This window comes from Oncorhynchus tshawytscha, linkage group LG08, assembly GCF_018296145.1.
Source record: "Oncorhynchus tshawytscha isolate Ot180627B linkage group LG08, Otsh_v2.0, whole genome shotgun sequence".
Classification (NCBI taxonomy): domain Eukaryota; kingdom Metazoa; phylum Chordata; class Actinopteri; order Salmoniformes; family Salmonidae; genus Oncorhynchus; species Oncorhynchus tshawytscha.
This window is the reverse complement of record NC_056436.1, coordinates 51,278,575-51,296,362: the sequence shown is the minus strand read 5'-3', so window position 1 is coordinate 51,296,362 and position 17,788 is coordinate 51,278,575. Positions and strand designations below refer to the sequence as shown.

The 17,788-nt window shown below is 40.8% G+C and overlaps 1 protein-coding gene across 5 annotated transcripts in view; it reads right to left on the bottom strand.

Annotated features, from left to right (window-relative positions):
- The window catches only part of LOC112256346 (follistatin-related protein 5), a 167,503-nt gene that overhangs the window by 122,788 nt on the left and 26,927 nt on the right, over window positions 1-17,788 (bottom strand). For 3 of the 5 annotated variants that reach the window (XM_024429520.2, XM_024429522.2, XM_024429523.2), the window contains exon 3: window positions 10,624-10,657. In XM_024429520.2, coding sequence (XP_024285288.1) covers window positions 10,624-10,657 — 34 coding nt within the window. The remainder of the gene's footprint in view (window positions 1-10,623; window positions 10,658-17,788) is intronic. The other 2 variants (XM_024429521.2, XM_024429524.2) reach the window with 1 other exon arrangement.

Here is a 17,788-nt window from a genome sequence, read left to right as displayed (position 1 = left end):
AAAAAGAACGATATGGACTTAATATTTGTCAAATTATTGAGCATGTCCTCAAATTCCAAATACACATCAGAAATTGTCCTTATTTAGCAAATCAAAATCCTGATATGGCCCTCAGCCAAGAGCATATGCATTGTATGTGCTGAGGAAATATACTATACTGTCAGTATTTGTCAACCTAGACATTTTTTTTAAATAAGATGTAATAAGATGTCCACATTGGCCTATTTCAGGATATCTAATGAGTTAATGTCCAGCCATACCATGTATGATATCTGGAGGGAATCCAAAATGTATTATTGATTATTATGCTGAAAACTCAGAAATGCATCAGAAATTGTTCTTATTTTCAGCATATCAAAAGCATATCAAGAACGCAGCCAAGAGATGCATATCTGGACTTAATATACAGTAGCTTCCTATCTTGAATGTGCTGAGACAACACAGATGTGCTATGTATACAGTCAGTATTTGTCAACAGGAAGAGAGAAAATAGGATTTCACATATCTCTGGATATGGAATGAGTCCATATCCGGCATTTGGAAATGTCCATGAGTGGTAATTCGGAGTAATCCCAATATCATATACGTCTAAAAAACACATCTGGATCCAGAGTGTCAGGATATGGTGCATATCCATAAAACTCTAAATACTGTATGCACTGGAAATGGTCTGTATTCTTTACAACAGTGGTCACCAACTGGTCAATCGCCATCGAGGGGTCAATCTTCAAAGCATTCCTAGTCAATCATTTCTGTAAAAAACCCAATGATAGGTCTTGCATTCCTATTTCTTTAATTACTCTCGCGGTGTTGGCAGTAGGTGCACCCGATTCAGCTGCCCTGAGCGCCGGGTAGGCGACGTGTTCCCATTTGGAATGATTTCATATGTCTGAAGGTATAAACTCCCATCCCAGCAGGCCTGAAGGGAGAAAATCAAGGGCACTATAGGTCTACTAGGTCTACTGCTGGCCAATCGGATGGCTCAGATGATCATGCCTGCAGTAATGTAGCAGGCGTAAAAGAAAGCTACAGCAAAGTTGATACTGTACGATTTTCTTAACTTTTAAAACCATGACTAGAGACAGAGACTGTCAACGAATGTTTATGTTTTTACTCAGCACTGTCAACACTTTCTATTCAAACTTTTATAATCCATAAAATGTGCCTTCTCCCTGCTTCCACTCGCGTTACAACCAGCACTAAACTGCAATGAATAAGTAGGAGAGTGTATCAATAGGTTTGCGTTGTTATTGTTATCCGCTTGGGTCTTTTTTAATATCGAGGAATATTTCACTGTCTCTAGTCATAACAATATCAACATGAATTTGTGTATGAGGCAGAAAAAATGCCGTGCAAGTTTTGCCATCAGCTGGAAAAAGGTGTCCCTTTTTGGTCAGTGTCAGCAGAGAAAAGGGAGATGTATTTTTTTACGTTCTGAGAAGAACAACAATGCATTAGCAGGGCAATTCAAGCAAATCCAATACACAGCGATAATGTTTTGGGCCAATAGCCTACTGGCCTAACCTCATTACGACTGTACTGTTTTTAATAGGTTAATGTTGCATTGGCTTACATTGTTTAAGTAATGTAAAAAATCGAATAAAAAAGGAACGGTAGATCTCAGCTTGCATTGAGACTCAGAAAGTGATCTCGACTCAAAAAAGGTTTGTGACCACTGCTCTAGAATATCAACAACATTACATGTAAAGATATCCCCTGAAAAGTCATGGCAAAATGTGTAGAAATAAAGGATATTACCATTGAAAACTCTAAATTATCTCCGCCCAATTGCAAAATCTGAAGAATTGCATGAAATGAGTTTTAAAAATACAAAAAAATCTGCCAAATGGCAAAATGAGAGATTTTTATTGTTTTTACAATTGGGCGGAGATAAGGCATTCCACATTTTCTGTAGGGCCCCCGAAATGAGAGGGGTTGCCCTGACTCCTATTATTAGGCTGTCCTAATATGGACACCATATAATGATGAGAAAGTCAGTCAGCAAGATGATAATGGCTATCAATCGAAGCTTGATTTGTCAACAGCAACAATTGCATTTCAACACTCATTCTGCCATGTGAAATTTCCAGGAAGTTTGAAAAAAAGCTTGAGAGTTGCTAATTAGTTTCATGTCTATGCACACACCATCCCATTCTCAATGAATATGTAATCTCCCTGCACACATTACCTTAGAAACACAGAATCCTTTTGTTTAAAGTGTACAGTCCCTCCTGTACCGGATTCACACCCATGAATATTCAACAAATGCAAATATTGACTTTTCTCATGTAGAGTGAATCCTATCCTGGGGTTACAATAGAGATTTAAATAAGGAAATATCAGTCAAACCATATTTTTGGGGAATAGTTCTGATGAAGGTGACCTTTGGCTTACTATGATCGGAACATTAGCCACTGTAGCATTCGCATTCGTCTTTAGCATTCACTCTAGCATTCATTCAGATTTTTTATAGTATCTCGTTGACCACACATATGTCTCCCACAAGACCATTGGAAATGTATGGTTGTATTCACAAGGATTTTTCAAGTGCATCTACAGTACGAGCTACTGTCTGTACAATACAGATAGAGAAGGCAAGCTATTGAGGCAGCTTTAACTAGTATTTAGGACATGCCCATCTGTCCACTAGGGTTTTTGTCGGTCAAAGAGTCACTGTTGTGAATGAGAGCGCCTTACGTCATCCAACTCTTACCCCAGGCCTCTTTACTGCTCAGTATATCTTCAGGCGATTTCTCAACTTCTCTCCATAACAGAGTGCTAATAAAAGTATACTACACTCTGTGAATCTTAATTCCCGGTAACCTGATTAAGACTTATGGAAGCTATTACATTTTAACTCATTGGGAGACTGTGGGATGTGATTAAAACAACAGGGATTCTTCCTGCCAATAAGTCTGTCAGAGGAAAGTGCAGTGCACTGCAAAATGTTCAATGTTCCGCTCTTACATACTGCTGTGCTGCAAAGTTATTAAAAGTGTAACCCAGTCTCATGGCGGGGACATATCATTTTAGGATTAATATACAATTTAGGGGATAATGTTTGCAACCTTTGAATTATTCAAATGTACCAGAGTCTGGGGTAGGGTTGGGATGTGGTGGCAGTGGCAGTGGGATGCTGAGCATACAAAGTAATAGATAATATCATTCTATCAAAGTTGTTACTTGTTGTACAGATGGTAGTACAGATAGAGGAATTTATACTCTGGTTTCAGGTAACTTAAAAAACAATGTCTGTTTTTATGTAGAATTCAAAACAGAAGGTAAACTACATTTGACACAGCAACAAACAGAGAGGATTCTGTGATTGTTATTCAGGGAGTAACTGCAACTTCCAATTCAGATTTTTTTTGTTGTTGTTCCAAATAGTACCACAGCATGGCTTTGAATGCGCCAAATGTCATGCAGTTGGGACATAATATATATCTGAAATGTATGTTCCACCAGCTTTTCAATATTGTAAGTTGGGATAGCCTATTTACTCCTGCAAATGGCATTTTCCTGACAACAATCCCAAGGTATTTTGTACCAAGCCGAACAGCCAGAGATATTGATATGGTCCCAGGCTTCATTTGGTACTCCGATTACACTGCGTTCTGGCATGAGATGGGTGTATTCTGTCCATTTTTGTCCGTTCCAGTCCGACATCATTTTGGTTTATTCTGGATCTGTCCTTAATTGTTTTATGTGCACCACGAACCATTGACTAAATGTAAAAATATAACAATCTGTCAGTCTGAAAATGTGTGAGACAACAGCATGCATAGAAGCTGACTTTGTGTACTGTAATGACATGTTATGTCTATCCAATTACTCTTAACTTACTGTTTTGAAGATTGAACTGGAGTCTCAAAATATTGTAGCTAGGGCATATAAGGTCACCATAACAATTGATTAATTCCTTTAGATTTGACTACACATTTGACCCGAAAAATATTTGTATATCCCAATTGATCCAATTTAGCGCCAGCTATAGCAATAAGTAATACGAAAGGTTTAAACTTCCTGTTTTGCACTGTTCATAACTTCCAATAACCATGAACGCTAGCCAAATCAGGCCTCAGGGGACCCCCCTTTAAGCCAATGAGCAGTTATTTTGACTCAAACATTCTAACAGTCTAATAAATACATTTCAAATGATCCTTTGGTTGTGTTTATGAAGGTCTTGGGTAACGTCAGTATACTGTACGTGAACATTATTATTTTAAAAAACCATATCGGATTTTCATTAGTTCATGTTGCCGTAGGCTATCTGCTCCAAACACGGAGCGCATGGAATAGTGTTTATTCGTGGCAGAACAGTGTTTATTCGTGGCAGGTAAGTGTTTTGGAAACCTCAAAATCTGCTCTTTCTGATATTTAAAAAAAAAATCTAAGGGCCTTCCCAAATCTTACCCAAAACTGTTGCCACAAAGTTCACAGAATTGTCTACAATGTAATTGTATGCTGGAGCGTTTACCTTTTCCTTCACTGGAAATAAGTGGCCAAGTCCGAACCATGAAAAACAACCCCAGTCCATTATTCCTCCTCCACCAAAATGTACAGTTGGCACTACATATTGGGTCAGGTAGAGTTATCCTGGCATCTGTCACACCCAGATTCGTCCGTCGGACTCCCAGACATTTGAATTCAATCTGGAATTAGATGGGGTACCAGTATAGAGATGCCAGGATGCCAAGAAGGGTTCATAAAACCGAATCGAAGCCGACAGCTGGGGACCGCCCTTTATGATAATGCCCCCTCTACAATTTCAGCTTTGACCTTCCCGAGGTGGAGAGAAAAAATTGAGAGACATCCATTACCAACCCTGCATAACACTTAGTGGCAGACATCTTGGTCACTGCATCACCTTTCTACCTCCTGACATTGACTGTGTGTGTGTGTGTGTGTGTGTGTGTGTGTGTGTGTGTGTGTGTGTGTGTGTGTGTGTGTGTGTGTGTGTGTGTGTGTGTGTGTGTGTGTGCGTGCGTGCGCGTTGAAGGGTCTCCACATTACAAAGGTGACAGAGTGTTGGACGAGATGCATCTGTCAGACACCGTGGGAGAGCACTAAGACATTTGTCATGCCGTAGTATTGTGTTGTCTCGTGCCACATTGGTGGACGATTAGGTGCCAGGGTAATGTTGTGCACAGGAGATATTAGAGGTACTCTCTATCACCTGTGTGTTGGCTTCTGTTACAGGTTTTGTTTTTTCCATTTATGTTTCGAGGCTAGACTTTCAGCACGTAGAGCACATTAGCACGTAGAGCGCAACGATGGGTGCCACCTCGTTAGTCAGTATATGTTACACCTGTACTGGCTTGTCCATCTCGTTAGTGGGAAGGTGTTTCACCTGGCTAGCCCAGATGTTATTTAAGAGTGGCTGACCCAGTGCTGCAGTTGTCTTGAGAGATGTGGAGGGTTAACACCTTTAGTTAGCGCTCCCTATTTTGATTTCCAGACAAACAACCTGATTCTTCCCTGCTTTTGTTTTGTTTCACCTTTTTGGTTTACTTTCTGTCATTAGGTTTGGTGTGGGTTTTTCGTTTGTTTGCTACTTCTTGGGCAAATTTATGGGGCGCTCATGGTGGGTGTCCAGTTGTTGCTAGTTAACTTTCAGTGGACACCCCCATGAGTGTCTTTCAGAACCCCTCTTAAAACCCCACCTGTTTAAACTTAGTTGTCAGTGACTCTTTGTTAGTTCCCCCTTCTGTTTCAGCGATATTATTTGGTTTTCTTGCTGGGGAATGCAACACCTCTTTTAAGTATTGACGTTTACAGAAAAATACACTAAGTATGTGGACACCCCTTCAAATTAGTGGATTCGGCTGTTTCAGCCACACCTGTAGCTGACACGTGTATAAAATCGAGCACACAGCCATGCAATCTCCACAGACAAACTTTGGCAGTAGAATGACCTTACTGAAGAGCTCAGTGAATTTCAACGTGGCACCGTCATAGGATGCCCCCTTTCCAACAAGTCAGTTAATCAAATTTCTGACCTGCAAAATCGTCTGTCCTCGGTTCCAAACTGCATCTGGAAGCAACGTAAGCACAAGAACTGTTTGTCGGGAGCTTCATGAAATGGGTTTCCATGGCTGAGCAACCCGCGGGGTAAAGATCGCCGCCATTGGACTCTGGAGCAGTGGAAACTCATACTCTGGAATGATGGATCACGCTTCACCAACTGGCAGTCCGACAGACAAATCTGCCATTGTTCAGACTAGGCCCCATTGAAGGGAAATCTTAACGCTCCAGCATACAATGAAAGTCTAGACTATTCTGTGCTTCCAACTTTGTGGCAACGGTTTGGGGACGGCCCTTTCCTGTTTCAGCATGACAATGCCCCAGTGCACAAAGCGTGGTCCATACAGAAATGGCTTGTTGAGATCAGAAGAACTTGACTGGCCTGCACAGAGCGCTGACCTCAACCCCATCGAACACCTTTGGAATGAATTGGAATGCAGATTGCGAGCCAGCCCTAATCATTCAACATCAGTGCCCATCCTCACTAATGCTCTTATAACCGAATGGAAACATGTCCCCGCAGAAATGTTCCAACATCTAGTGGAAAGCCTTCCCAGAAGAGTGAAGGCTGTTATAGCAGCAAAGGGGGGACCAACTCCATATTACGGCCCATGATCTTGGAATCAGATGTATGTATGTACGACAAACTTTTGGTCATGTAGTGTAAGTAATGTACCAAATATAGTGTGATTTGGGCTTGATATACACTACTACTGTATCTATGAATCTGTATAATAACATTGAAAGTATTGGTGACACTTGACACTGACAGGTATAATGCATTATGAAGCAGTTATAATGCACTGTAAGACGTGTCAGAAGTGGGTATTACACCTTTATAACATCGCAGGATTATCTCCTAATGTTCCTGATTAAATAACAGCGATTTTAAGTCAGTTGTCAATAAGCCTTGCATTAAGACATTGTAACGACCCATTCATGCTTAAAACATGTAATACACAGTACTAGTCAAAAGTTTGGACACACCTACTCACTCCAGGGATTTTCTTTATTTTTACTATTTTCTGCATTGTAGAATATTAGTGAAGACATCAAACTATGAAATAACACGTATGGAATAATGTAGTGACCAAAAAAGTGTTAAACAAATCCAAATGTATTTTATATTTGAGATTCTTCAAAGTAGCTACCCATTGCCTTGATGATAGCTTTGAACACTTGTGGCATTCTCTCAACCAGCTTTGTGAGGTAATACATTTCAATTAACAGGTGTGCCTTGTTAATTTGTGGAATTTCTTTCCTTAATGCATTTGAGCCAATCAGGGTAGGGGTGGTACACAGAAGAAAGGCCCTATTTGGTAAAATACTGTACCAAGTCCATACTTTGGTAACAGCTCAAATTAGCAAAGAGAAACAACAGTCCATCATTATTTTAAGACATGAAGGTCAGTCAATGCGGAACATTTCAAGAACTTTGAACGTTTCTTCAAGCGCAGTCGCAAAAACCATCAAGCACTATGATGAAACTGGCTCTCATGAGGACTGCCACAGGAATGGAAGACCCAGAGTTACCTCTGCTGCAGAGGATAAGTTCATTAGAGTTACCAGCCTCAGAAATTGCAGCCCAAATAAAGTTCAAGTAACAGACACATCTCAACATCAACTGTTCAAAGGAGACTGTGTGAATCAGGCCTTCATGGTCAAATTGCTGCAAAGAAACCACTATTAAGAAGAGACTTGCTTGGACCAAGAAACTTGCTTGGTCTGATGAGTCCAAATTTGAGATTTTTTTCCTGCAGAGTAGGTGAACAGATAATCTCCGCATGTGTGGTTCCCACCATGAAGCATGGAGGAGGAGGTGTGATGGTGTGGGGGTGCTTTGCTGGTGACACTGTCAGTGATATATTTAGAATTCAAGGAACACTTAACGAGAATGGCTACCACAGCATTCTGCAGCGATACGCCATCCCATTTGGTTTGCGCTTCATGGAACTATCATTTGTTTTTCAACAGGACAATGACCCAACACACCTACAGGCTGTGTAAGGGCTATTTGACCAAGAAGGAGAGTGAGGGAGTGCTGCATCAGATGGCCTGGGTGAAGGAAAAGCAGCCAACAGGTGCTCAGCATATGTGGGAACTCCTTCAAGACTGTTGGAAAAGCATTCCTCATGAAGCTGGTTGTCAAGAGTGAGAGAATGTCAAGAGTGTGCAAAGCTGTCATCAAGGCAAAGTGTGGCTACAATGTAGAAAATAGTGAAAATAAAGACAAATTGGTGAGTAGGTGTGTCCACATTTTTTGACTGGTACTGTAAGTAAAATAAACCATTATACCAGTTTTAGTAGCCTAAAGTTTTAACAAGTATCATTATAAGAGAAGATGGAATAACCCATGAAATAATTAATTATATATGTCATTACCCCTGATGGTAATCTTTTATTTAGTTTGCTCGTATAATTATTCACTTTTTTGAGGATGACAAGCGGGATATGAAAGACAAACTCATTCCCTGAGATTCAAATCCCCGGGCTTACTCTTCACACCTTCCCTCCTCAAAGAGATGAGAAGGGGTCAACACTGCAGTGAATGATAGACATCCAAGTTGATGGCCTAAGTCGATAGGATAGTCTCTTTCATGCAAGGCAGAGGGAGCAGATTCCCTTTCAGTGGTTTGACTCATGTTCTACCTCTCTGAAGTACTTTGTACAAACCTAAAATAGAAGCCTTTTGGAATGACTAGTGGATTTCTACCAGACCTGGGTTCAAATAGTATCTTTCAAATGCTTACCAGACAAAGCAAACCCCACCCATCTAGCACTCCAGGCAGGCTTAAGCAAACACCATTTGAAAGGTATGCAGTACTATCTGAACTCCGATTCCGTACCACCAGTGTGTGGTACGTACTGCAACACACCTCCTTCAGAACAGTAAATACAGTATGTTAGTCTTGATAGCCTGTTTACTTCTTACTTATCTTGCCTGTGTCGGGACATTTTGCTCACAGTGAAGGGAAAGTGCTTTTTCTACCTCCAATTCCCCTTTCCAACAATTTGGTCGATATATCCCAGCGAAGGATTCTCATCTTCCACAACTTATTGATGTACAGGTTCCCTTGTGGTTACAGTGTCTGCCCTGAGGAAGGTTGTGAGTTCAATCTCTGGCCTAGTCATACCAAAGACTGTAAAAATTGGACCTGATGAGTGTCTGCTTGGCACAGAGCATGAAGGAGATACACTACATGTCCAAAAGTATGTGGACAATCTAGAGGCGAAAGAAACGCACACCTATTTAGGCGAGGTGCTGGCTAGCGGAGTGGAACACTTAAAAAAATAAAGGAGAGCCGCACACTCTAGGAGCTCAGATGCAAAAATATTTATGTCCAACGTTTCGACAGACAATCTGTCTTCATCAGGGTATAAAAGCATGTGGATACCTGCCCATAGAACATCACATTCCCAAATCCTTTGCTGCTATAACAGCCTCCACTCTTCTGGGAAGGCTTTCTACTAGACGGTGGAACATTGCTGAAGGGATTTGCTTCCATTCAGCCATAAGAGCATTAGTGAGGTCGGGCACTGATGTTGTGGGGCGATTAGGCCAGGCTCGCAGTCGGTGTTCCAAATCATCCCAAAGGTGTTCAATGGGGTTGAGGTCAGGACTCTGTGCAGGACAATCAAGTTATTCTACACTGATCTTGACAAACCATTTATGGACCTCGCTTTGTGCACAGGGGCATTGTCATGCTGAAATAGGAAAGGGCCTTCCCCAAACTGTTGCCACAAAGTTGGAAGCACAGAATCGTCTTGTATGCTGGAGCGTTAAGATTTGACTTCACTGGAACTAAGGGGCCTAGCCCGAACCATGAAAACAAGCCCATTAGACCATTATTCCTCCTCCACCAAACTTTACAGCTGGCACTATGCATTGGGCATCCGCCAAACCCAGATTTGTCCGTCGAACTACCAGATGGTGAAACGTCATTCATCACATCAGAAATTTGATGAACTGACTTGTTGGAAAGATGGCATCCTATGACGGTGCCACGTTGAAAGTCAATGAGCTCTTCAGTAAGGCACTTCTACTGCCAATGTTTGTCTATAGAGATTGCATGGCAGCGTGCTCAATTTGTCAGCAACGGGTTTGGCTGCAATAGCCGAATCCACCAATTTGAAGGGGTGTCCCCATACTTTTGATTACATAGTGTAGATTGGGGGTAAGACCCTGTGATAGATTAGTGTCATGTCCAGGGGGTGTACTTGTACATCAAGCTGCCTCACGCTATAGAAACAGGAGATAGTCTCCAGCCTTATGAGCAGTTCCAGCTCGCACAAGCCAAGGCTACTGGTAGACTTCTTGAAACAAAGTTATTGTAACACACTCCACCAACCACACAGGTTCTCCTTTTAAACTTCTGAAATTCTTTTTCGTAGAAACAACATAAGCCCGTCGATTTTTTTCAGAACGTCCCTTGTTCATTCAATGGAAATGTGCGTTTATCGAACTGTTTAATTTTGTCAACCGTTTTACTCAACTACCCAATAACAGCTCCGTAGTCACCGCTACAATAACATTCATGGAAGTGAAAGAAAAACAGGTATGGTGAGAGAGAGAGGAAGAAATGAATAACGGAGACATACCCTTTATCTGCAAACTCCCTGGGAGCCCATCCTGCTGAAACAAAAACAAACAGAAAGACAAAGTCGTGAGATACAACACAATCACGCGCCCATCAAAGTAATGAAGTAATGAAAGTAATGAAGCTAACAGTAACTTTTTGGTAACTTGGGCAGAAAACGTTAAGAGAGTTGGAGAGTTGAATTAAAGAGAGGGGAAGGCCAGAGCAGTAATATTTGGGAAAGATTTGGTGAAGTGGTAGAAGAGGATGATAGCATTGCCGGCTATGTTCTGTGTGATGATTGTGAGGTGCTCTACAAAGAAATTCCACAGTCACAAGACGGGGACTTCAAATATGTCAAATATGTCACGTCAAGGGAACTGCACTGTTCAGATGGGTTTAATGGAATAGTAGCCAACCTGAAATGTGGATACTGACCATAGGTCTATAACCTCTCACATCGCCTAATATGATATTAACTCCTGTCGAATCAAGCATTTATTGCAGTAAAATGATTCACCAAGTGTACATTTTGACAGTGGAACAGGAGTGGAGAAATATGATTTCTTTCTTTCAGCATCTTGAGAGAATGAAGGTATTTTTGTATTTTATTTAACTAGGCAAGTCCATTAAAAAGACATTTTTATTTACAATGATGGCCTACCCCGGCCTAACCCGGACGACGCTGGGCCAATTGTGCACCGCCCTTTGGGACTCCCAAATCACGGCTGGTTGTGATACAGCCTGGTTTTGAACCAGAGTGTCTGTAGTGACTCCTCTAGCACTGAGATGCTAGTGAGGTGCTAGTGCATGGTTAGGCCCTTTCTGTAGATGGGTTATCTTTATCAGCATTATAAAAGCTGATAGTATTTCAACCACATGAAATATGCATCATTTTCACAGCTTTTCATTTCCATAAAACTGATCAAACTGATGTCATTTGAAAATGTTGCATAAAAATCTTTCCTATGTGTAGACAAATTGACAAACAAATAGCCTACCAACATTTCAGAAGTTAAGCAGAAACATGTCAAAATTAGGCTTAAAAAAATCCTGCACCCCCTGTCAAAAAAATCGTTCCGCCATCTCTGACTGTATACAGCACATTTTTCTATATTAGCTAGAGGGTTAGTGTCGGGTAGCGGCCTCAGAATTTCACATTATCACATATAGTTGTGGTTGCAGATGGGTTATTAGTAATTGCGGGCGGGTGCGGGTTAACAAACAGCTGACCTGCGCATCACTAGCACACACACACAACTAAACACACAGGCTCGCACACACACACACACACAACACTGCTACACTCTCGGTATTCAAGGGACACTGTTTCACTAAAGCTTGCCTTTCAACCTCAACGACTTTGAGCTCTCTCTCGCTCTCTCTTGCTCTCTCTCTCTCTTCTCTCTCTCTGGTTCTCTCTCTCTTCTCTCTCTCTCTCTCTCTGGTTCTCTCTCTCTCTCTGGTTCTCTCTCTCTCTCTCTGGTTCTCCCCCCCTCTCTGTCGGCTTATCTGCTTCTAATCTAGATTTGCCATGTGGACAGGCCAGCACATGGTGGTTGTTGCTCTCATCAGCCTCCCTCTCCTTGCCTCCATTTTGTGATGCCACAACCGGTACAGTAGATAACTTCACGACAAACGTATGTAAAAAATAAATAAAATAAAAAATAAAATAAAAAATAAAAACCTTTGTTGTTTTAGAACCATATCTTTTGGTTGTCCTATTACATTTACTTTTTAATAATTTAGCAGATACAGTCATTCTGAGTGACAGTTAATGCATTCATCTAAAGCTAGCTAAGTGAGACAACCACATATCACAGGTATATTAAGTACATTTCTCAATAAAGTCGTTTTTCTCTGAAAGACATTCTCCAAAAGACGAACAGAGTAAAATGACATTTCCCTTATCTATTGGTTATTTAATAGACTTTAATTTATATGGACAAAGGATATTCTTGAGAAGGAATACAATTAGAAAATGTTTTCGTTATGTGGTATGCCCATCCATACACACTCATTTGGGCATTTGTGGAATGACATCATGGACAAGACAGCCAATTGGCTGATGATGACGATGACTACAGAGACAAAGCTCCATACTATAAACTGAATGGCTCTGTATGATTGGACGTAGCCTGGTCTCATAGATTGGACGTAGCCTGGTCTCATAGATTAGACGTAACAGAGTAAACTTCCATCCGGGATACTCAAATGAGTATGATGTGTTACATTTGGTATGGTTGATTGATTGATTGATTTTATTGATTAGAGTTTTTTTTTTTAAATACATACATAGGGGCGCTCCAGCCAGTGACGCCTCCACATACAATTTAAGAAAATCATCAAAGATAACACAAAGTTGAAAAGCTTATTTCCATTGTGGTTCTTTTGGAGGGGAAGGTGGGATGACAGACAATGACAGACACAATTGTTGTTTGTTTCATAGCATGAGATAATTAGTACAGTTCCATTTCCTAATAACCAACTATGGACAGGCACATCTCCCTTGTCTCAATGATTATACACAACAGGCATCAAAAGGCAAACCATATGCTATCCCAGGCATTTCCTTCTCAGCCACAAATTATAATCTTACTCACTTTTGACTCACTTTTGAGACATGCTACTATTTAGCCATATTTTCAGTGAGATCTTGAAACTACCTAGAGGTTATAAGTTTCAAATTCCAAAAAGTTTATTTTCCCATACCACTATTAAATCTAAAAGGAACAACGTCAGTTTCACTCCTTCTAGTGGAATAGTTATGGTTATCTTGGACCAAGTTAAAGTAGTTACTTAGCTACCTGGGGTCCATACTCTGGACAATCTGATGTACAAGACATAATTTCATCTGAAAGACTATCTGTCATGCCTCTGTTTAACCTGTCTTGTGCTTGTCTCCACCCCACACCAGGTCTCACCATTTTTTCCCCCTTAATATATACCTGCATTTTCTGTTTGTCTGTTGCCAGTTCGTCTTGTCTTGTCAGGTCTTACCAGCATATTTCCCGTTTCTCCTGCTCTCAAGTTCATTTTTCTAGTCTGACCTTTCTGCCTGTTCTGACCCTGAGCCTGCCTGCCATTCTGTCCCTGTTTGACCCTGCCTTGGATTATGCCTGCCCTCGCCCTGCCCTTTGCCTGCCCCTTTGTATAATACACATTCTGAGTATCGATCAATCAACCTCCTGTGTCTGCATCTGGCTCATTTCCTGAGTTGTGATACTATTCTCCAATTTGAACCATCAAAGGCTTTCAAAGTGAGAATAGTCAAGGTGAGTAAGTGCTGGTAGTTTAAGAATAACCCTGACTAAGTTGTTCTGAGATGTCTGCAATTTATTTTCAAATGATCTTGGGGGCACTATTGTACCAGGTACGTATAGTCAAAGTCGCACTGAACAAGAGCCCCCAGCCAATGCCACCATTGTATTCCTATCCAGATATTTGGAGGTTCTTGCCAGAAACCACATTTTATGGTTCACTTTGGAGATAACATTTTGTTCCATGCTCTCCCTTGTCAGGATGGTTATCTAGCACACATCCAAGATAATTAACTAAGTGTTTTGCTGTGACTTCTATTCACCTACTACCACCTTAAAATCTGGGGATTTCCTCAGTTTCACTTTGGACCCGAACAAGATGGACTCTGTTTTTCCAAGGTGAAATCACAGCTTATTATCATATAGCCATTTACTGACATTCAGAAGTTCAGCACTGGGGGTTTTCTCAACCACATTTTTGTCTTTATGGGAAACCAACAGTTCAGAATCATATGCATAGAGGAAAAGGTCACATGTAAAGGCAGATTTCAGATCATTTATATACAGTGCCTTGCGAAAGTATTCGCCCCCCTTGAACTTTGCGACCTTTTGCCACATTTCAGGCTTCAAACATAAAGATATAAAACTGTATTTTTTTGTGAAGAATTAACAACAAGTGGGACACAATCATGAAGTGGAACGACATTTATTGGATATTTCAAACTTTTTTAACAAATCAAAAACTGAAAAATTGGGCGTGCAAAATTATTCAGCCCCCTTAAGTTAATACTTTTTAGCGCCACCTTTTGCTGCGATTACAGCTGTAAGTCGCTTGGGGTATGTCTCTATCAGTTTTGCACATCGAGAGACTGAAATTATTTCCCATTCCTCCTTGCAAAACAGCTCGAGCTCAGTGAGGTTGGATGGAGAGCATTTGTGAACAGCAGTTTTCAGTTCTTTCCACAGATTCTCGATTGGATTCAGGTCTGGACTTTGACTTGGCCATTCTAACACCTGGATATGTTTATTTTTGAACCATTCCATTGTAGATTTTGCTTTATGTTTTGGATCATTGTCTTGTTGGAAGACAAATCTCCGTCCCAGTCTCAGGTCTTTTGCAGACTCCATCAGGTTTTCTTCCAGAATGGTCCTGTATTTGGCTCCATCCATCTTCCCATCAATTTTAACCATCTTCCCTGTCCCTGCTGAAGAAAAGCAGGCCCAAACCATGATGCTGCCACCACCATGTTTGACAGTGGGGATGGTGTGTTCAGGGTGATGAGCTGTGTTGCTTTTACGCCAAACATAATGTTTTGCATTGTTGCCAAAAAGTTCAATTTTGGTTTCATCTGACCAGAGCACCTTCTTCCACATGTTTGGTGTGTCTCCCAGGTGGCTTGTGGCAAACTTTAAACGACACTTTTTATGGATATTTTTAAGAAATGGCTTTCTTCTTGCCACTCTTCCATAAAGGCCAGATTTGTGCAATATATGACTGATTGTTGTCCTATGGACAGAGTCTCCCACCTCAGCTGTAGATCTCTGCAGTTCATCCAGAGTGATCATGGGCCTCTTGGCTGCATCTCTGATCAGTCTTCTCCTTGTATGAGCTGAAAGTTTAGAGGGACGGCCAGGTCTTGGTAGATTTGCAGTGGTCTGATACTCCTTCCATTTCAATATTATCGCTTGCACAATGCTCCTTGGGATGTTTAAAGCTTGGGAAATCTTTTGTATCCAAATCCGGCTTTAAACTTCTTCACAACAGTATCTCGGACCTGCCTGGTGTGTTCCTTGTTCTTCATGATGCTCTCTGCGCTTTTAACGGACCTCTGAGACTATCACAGTGCAGGTGCATTTATACGGAGACTTGATTACTCACAGGTGGATTGTATTTATCATCATTAGTCATTTAGGTCAACATTGGATCATTCAGAGATCCTCACTGAACTTCTGGAGAGAGTTTGCTGCACTGAAAGTAAAGGGGCTGAATAATTTTGCACACCCAATTTTTCAGTTTTTGATTTGTTAAAAAAGTTTGAAATATCCAATAAATGTCGTTCCACTTCATGATTGTGTCCCACTTGTTGTTGATTGTTCACAAAAAAATACAGTTTTATATCTTTATGTTTGAAGCCTGAAACGTGGCAAAAGGTCGCAAAGTTCAAGGGGGCCGAATACTTTCGCAAGGCACTGTATAACAGATAGAGAAGTGGACCCAGAACACTCCCTTGGGGTACCCTGCAGTTCAGGATTTTGGATTTCGACAGGATCCCATCTACATCCACCATCTGTTTTCTTCCTTGCCGATAAGAGCTAACCTATTTTACGGCTAAGTTGTTAAAGCCCATGGCTCTTAGTTTGATTAACAGAATCTCATGATCCACTGTATCAAATGCCTTTTGGAGATCTAACATAACAATACCACAAAATGTCCCTCCATCTACTTCCTTTCTGATGTGGTCAGTTAAATATAGTAGGCGAATGTCGGTGGAATGGGATTTCCTAAAGCCAGATTGGAGCTCATATAGTAGGTTATATAAGGAAATGTAACTGTCAATCTGTTCGAACATAATCTTTCCATGGCCTTCGATAAAATGCACAGGATTGAGACAGGCCAGTGGTTTCCATGATCAAACTTATTCCCTTTTTTATATAGAGGAATGACCCTTGCTAGTTTTATTTCACTGGGGGGGGAAACAAGTTAAATAACAGATTTACAATGTGAGTTACACAGGGGGTGATAATTACCGCAGCGTCCCTTAGTAACTGTCAAGGCCAGTTGCTTTGGAAGTTCCCTTCAGCTTCTTCAGCACAGTTGACTCAGACACTTTCAAATGAAATAGCATTTACAGTACTTGAATCTCCTGCTGTGAGTAAAATTGTTGGACTTGACTTTCCCCATAGCAACCTAATTGATAAGGTTCCTTGCGAACAAATGCATTAGCTATAGTTGTAAGATAGCTATTCAGACTGTCTGCAACCATGTTCTTGTCTGAATGAACCTTTCCTCTAATGTCCAAGCTAAAATGTTGAGCTTTGGTCTTTAATTTGTTACTGTGACCTAACAGCTTCAGACACTTCCATAAATAATGTACTCGGATTGATCCTATTCGAAACTATTTTGTCATTAAAATAATCTTTCTTGGCCTTCTCTATCATCCTGTTAAACCTAATTTCTTAATTTCTTATAGTCTATAAAAACATAATCTGACCTGGATATCCTGAACTCCAGATCATTTCTACACTTAATTGCCTTTAAAATGTTATTGTTTATCCATGATTCTGCTCTTTGCTTAATAAATAAATTATCTGGAGCCTGCTTTGTCTGCACCATCTAAAAACAATGATTTAAAATTGCCCCAGTCATTTTCCACCTTGTTACATTTCAATACAGCAGACCAGTCAAATTTGCTCAAACAATTAACAAAAGTATCTGCACTATAGTTCTTCATAGACCTCCTTTTTATTGAGTTATGACAATTCAAAACAGTTTTCTGGACCTTCCTACGACAGAAAATGATGGAATGATCCGTGTGCCCATAGTTTACAACCCTACTGTTTGTTATCATTGATCTATCTGATAACAACACAAGGTCAATGACGGTTTGGGTAGAAGGACAGACCCTGGTGGGTTCATTAATCAGTTGGTGTAAGGCAAACAGGTAGAGCGAACGTCCAGCAACATAAAGGTTGCGTGTTCAAATCCCATCACGGACAACTTTAGCATTTTTGCGCAATAGCAACTTTGCAACAACTTACTACTTTGCAACTACTTAGCATGTTAGCTAACCCTTCCCTTAACCCTAACCTTAACAATTTAACCTAACCCCTAACCTTAACCCCTAATCCTAACCCCTAATCCTAACCCCTAATCCTAACCCCTAGGCAAACTCACGTTAGCCACCAAGCTAACGTTAGCATTTGCCA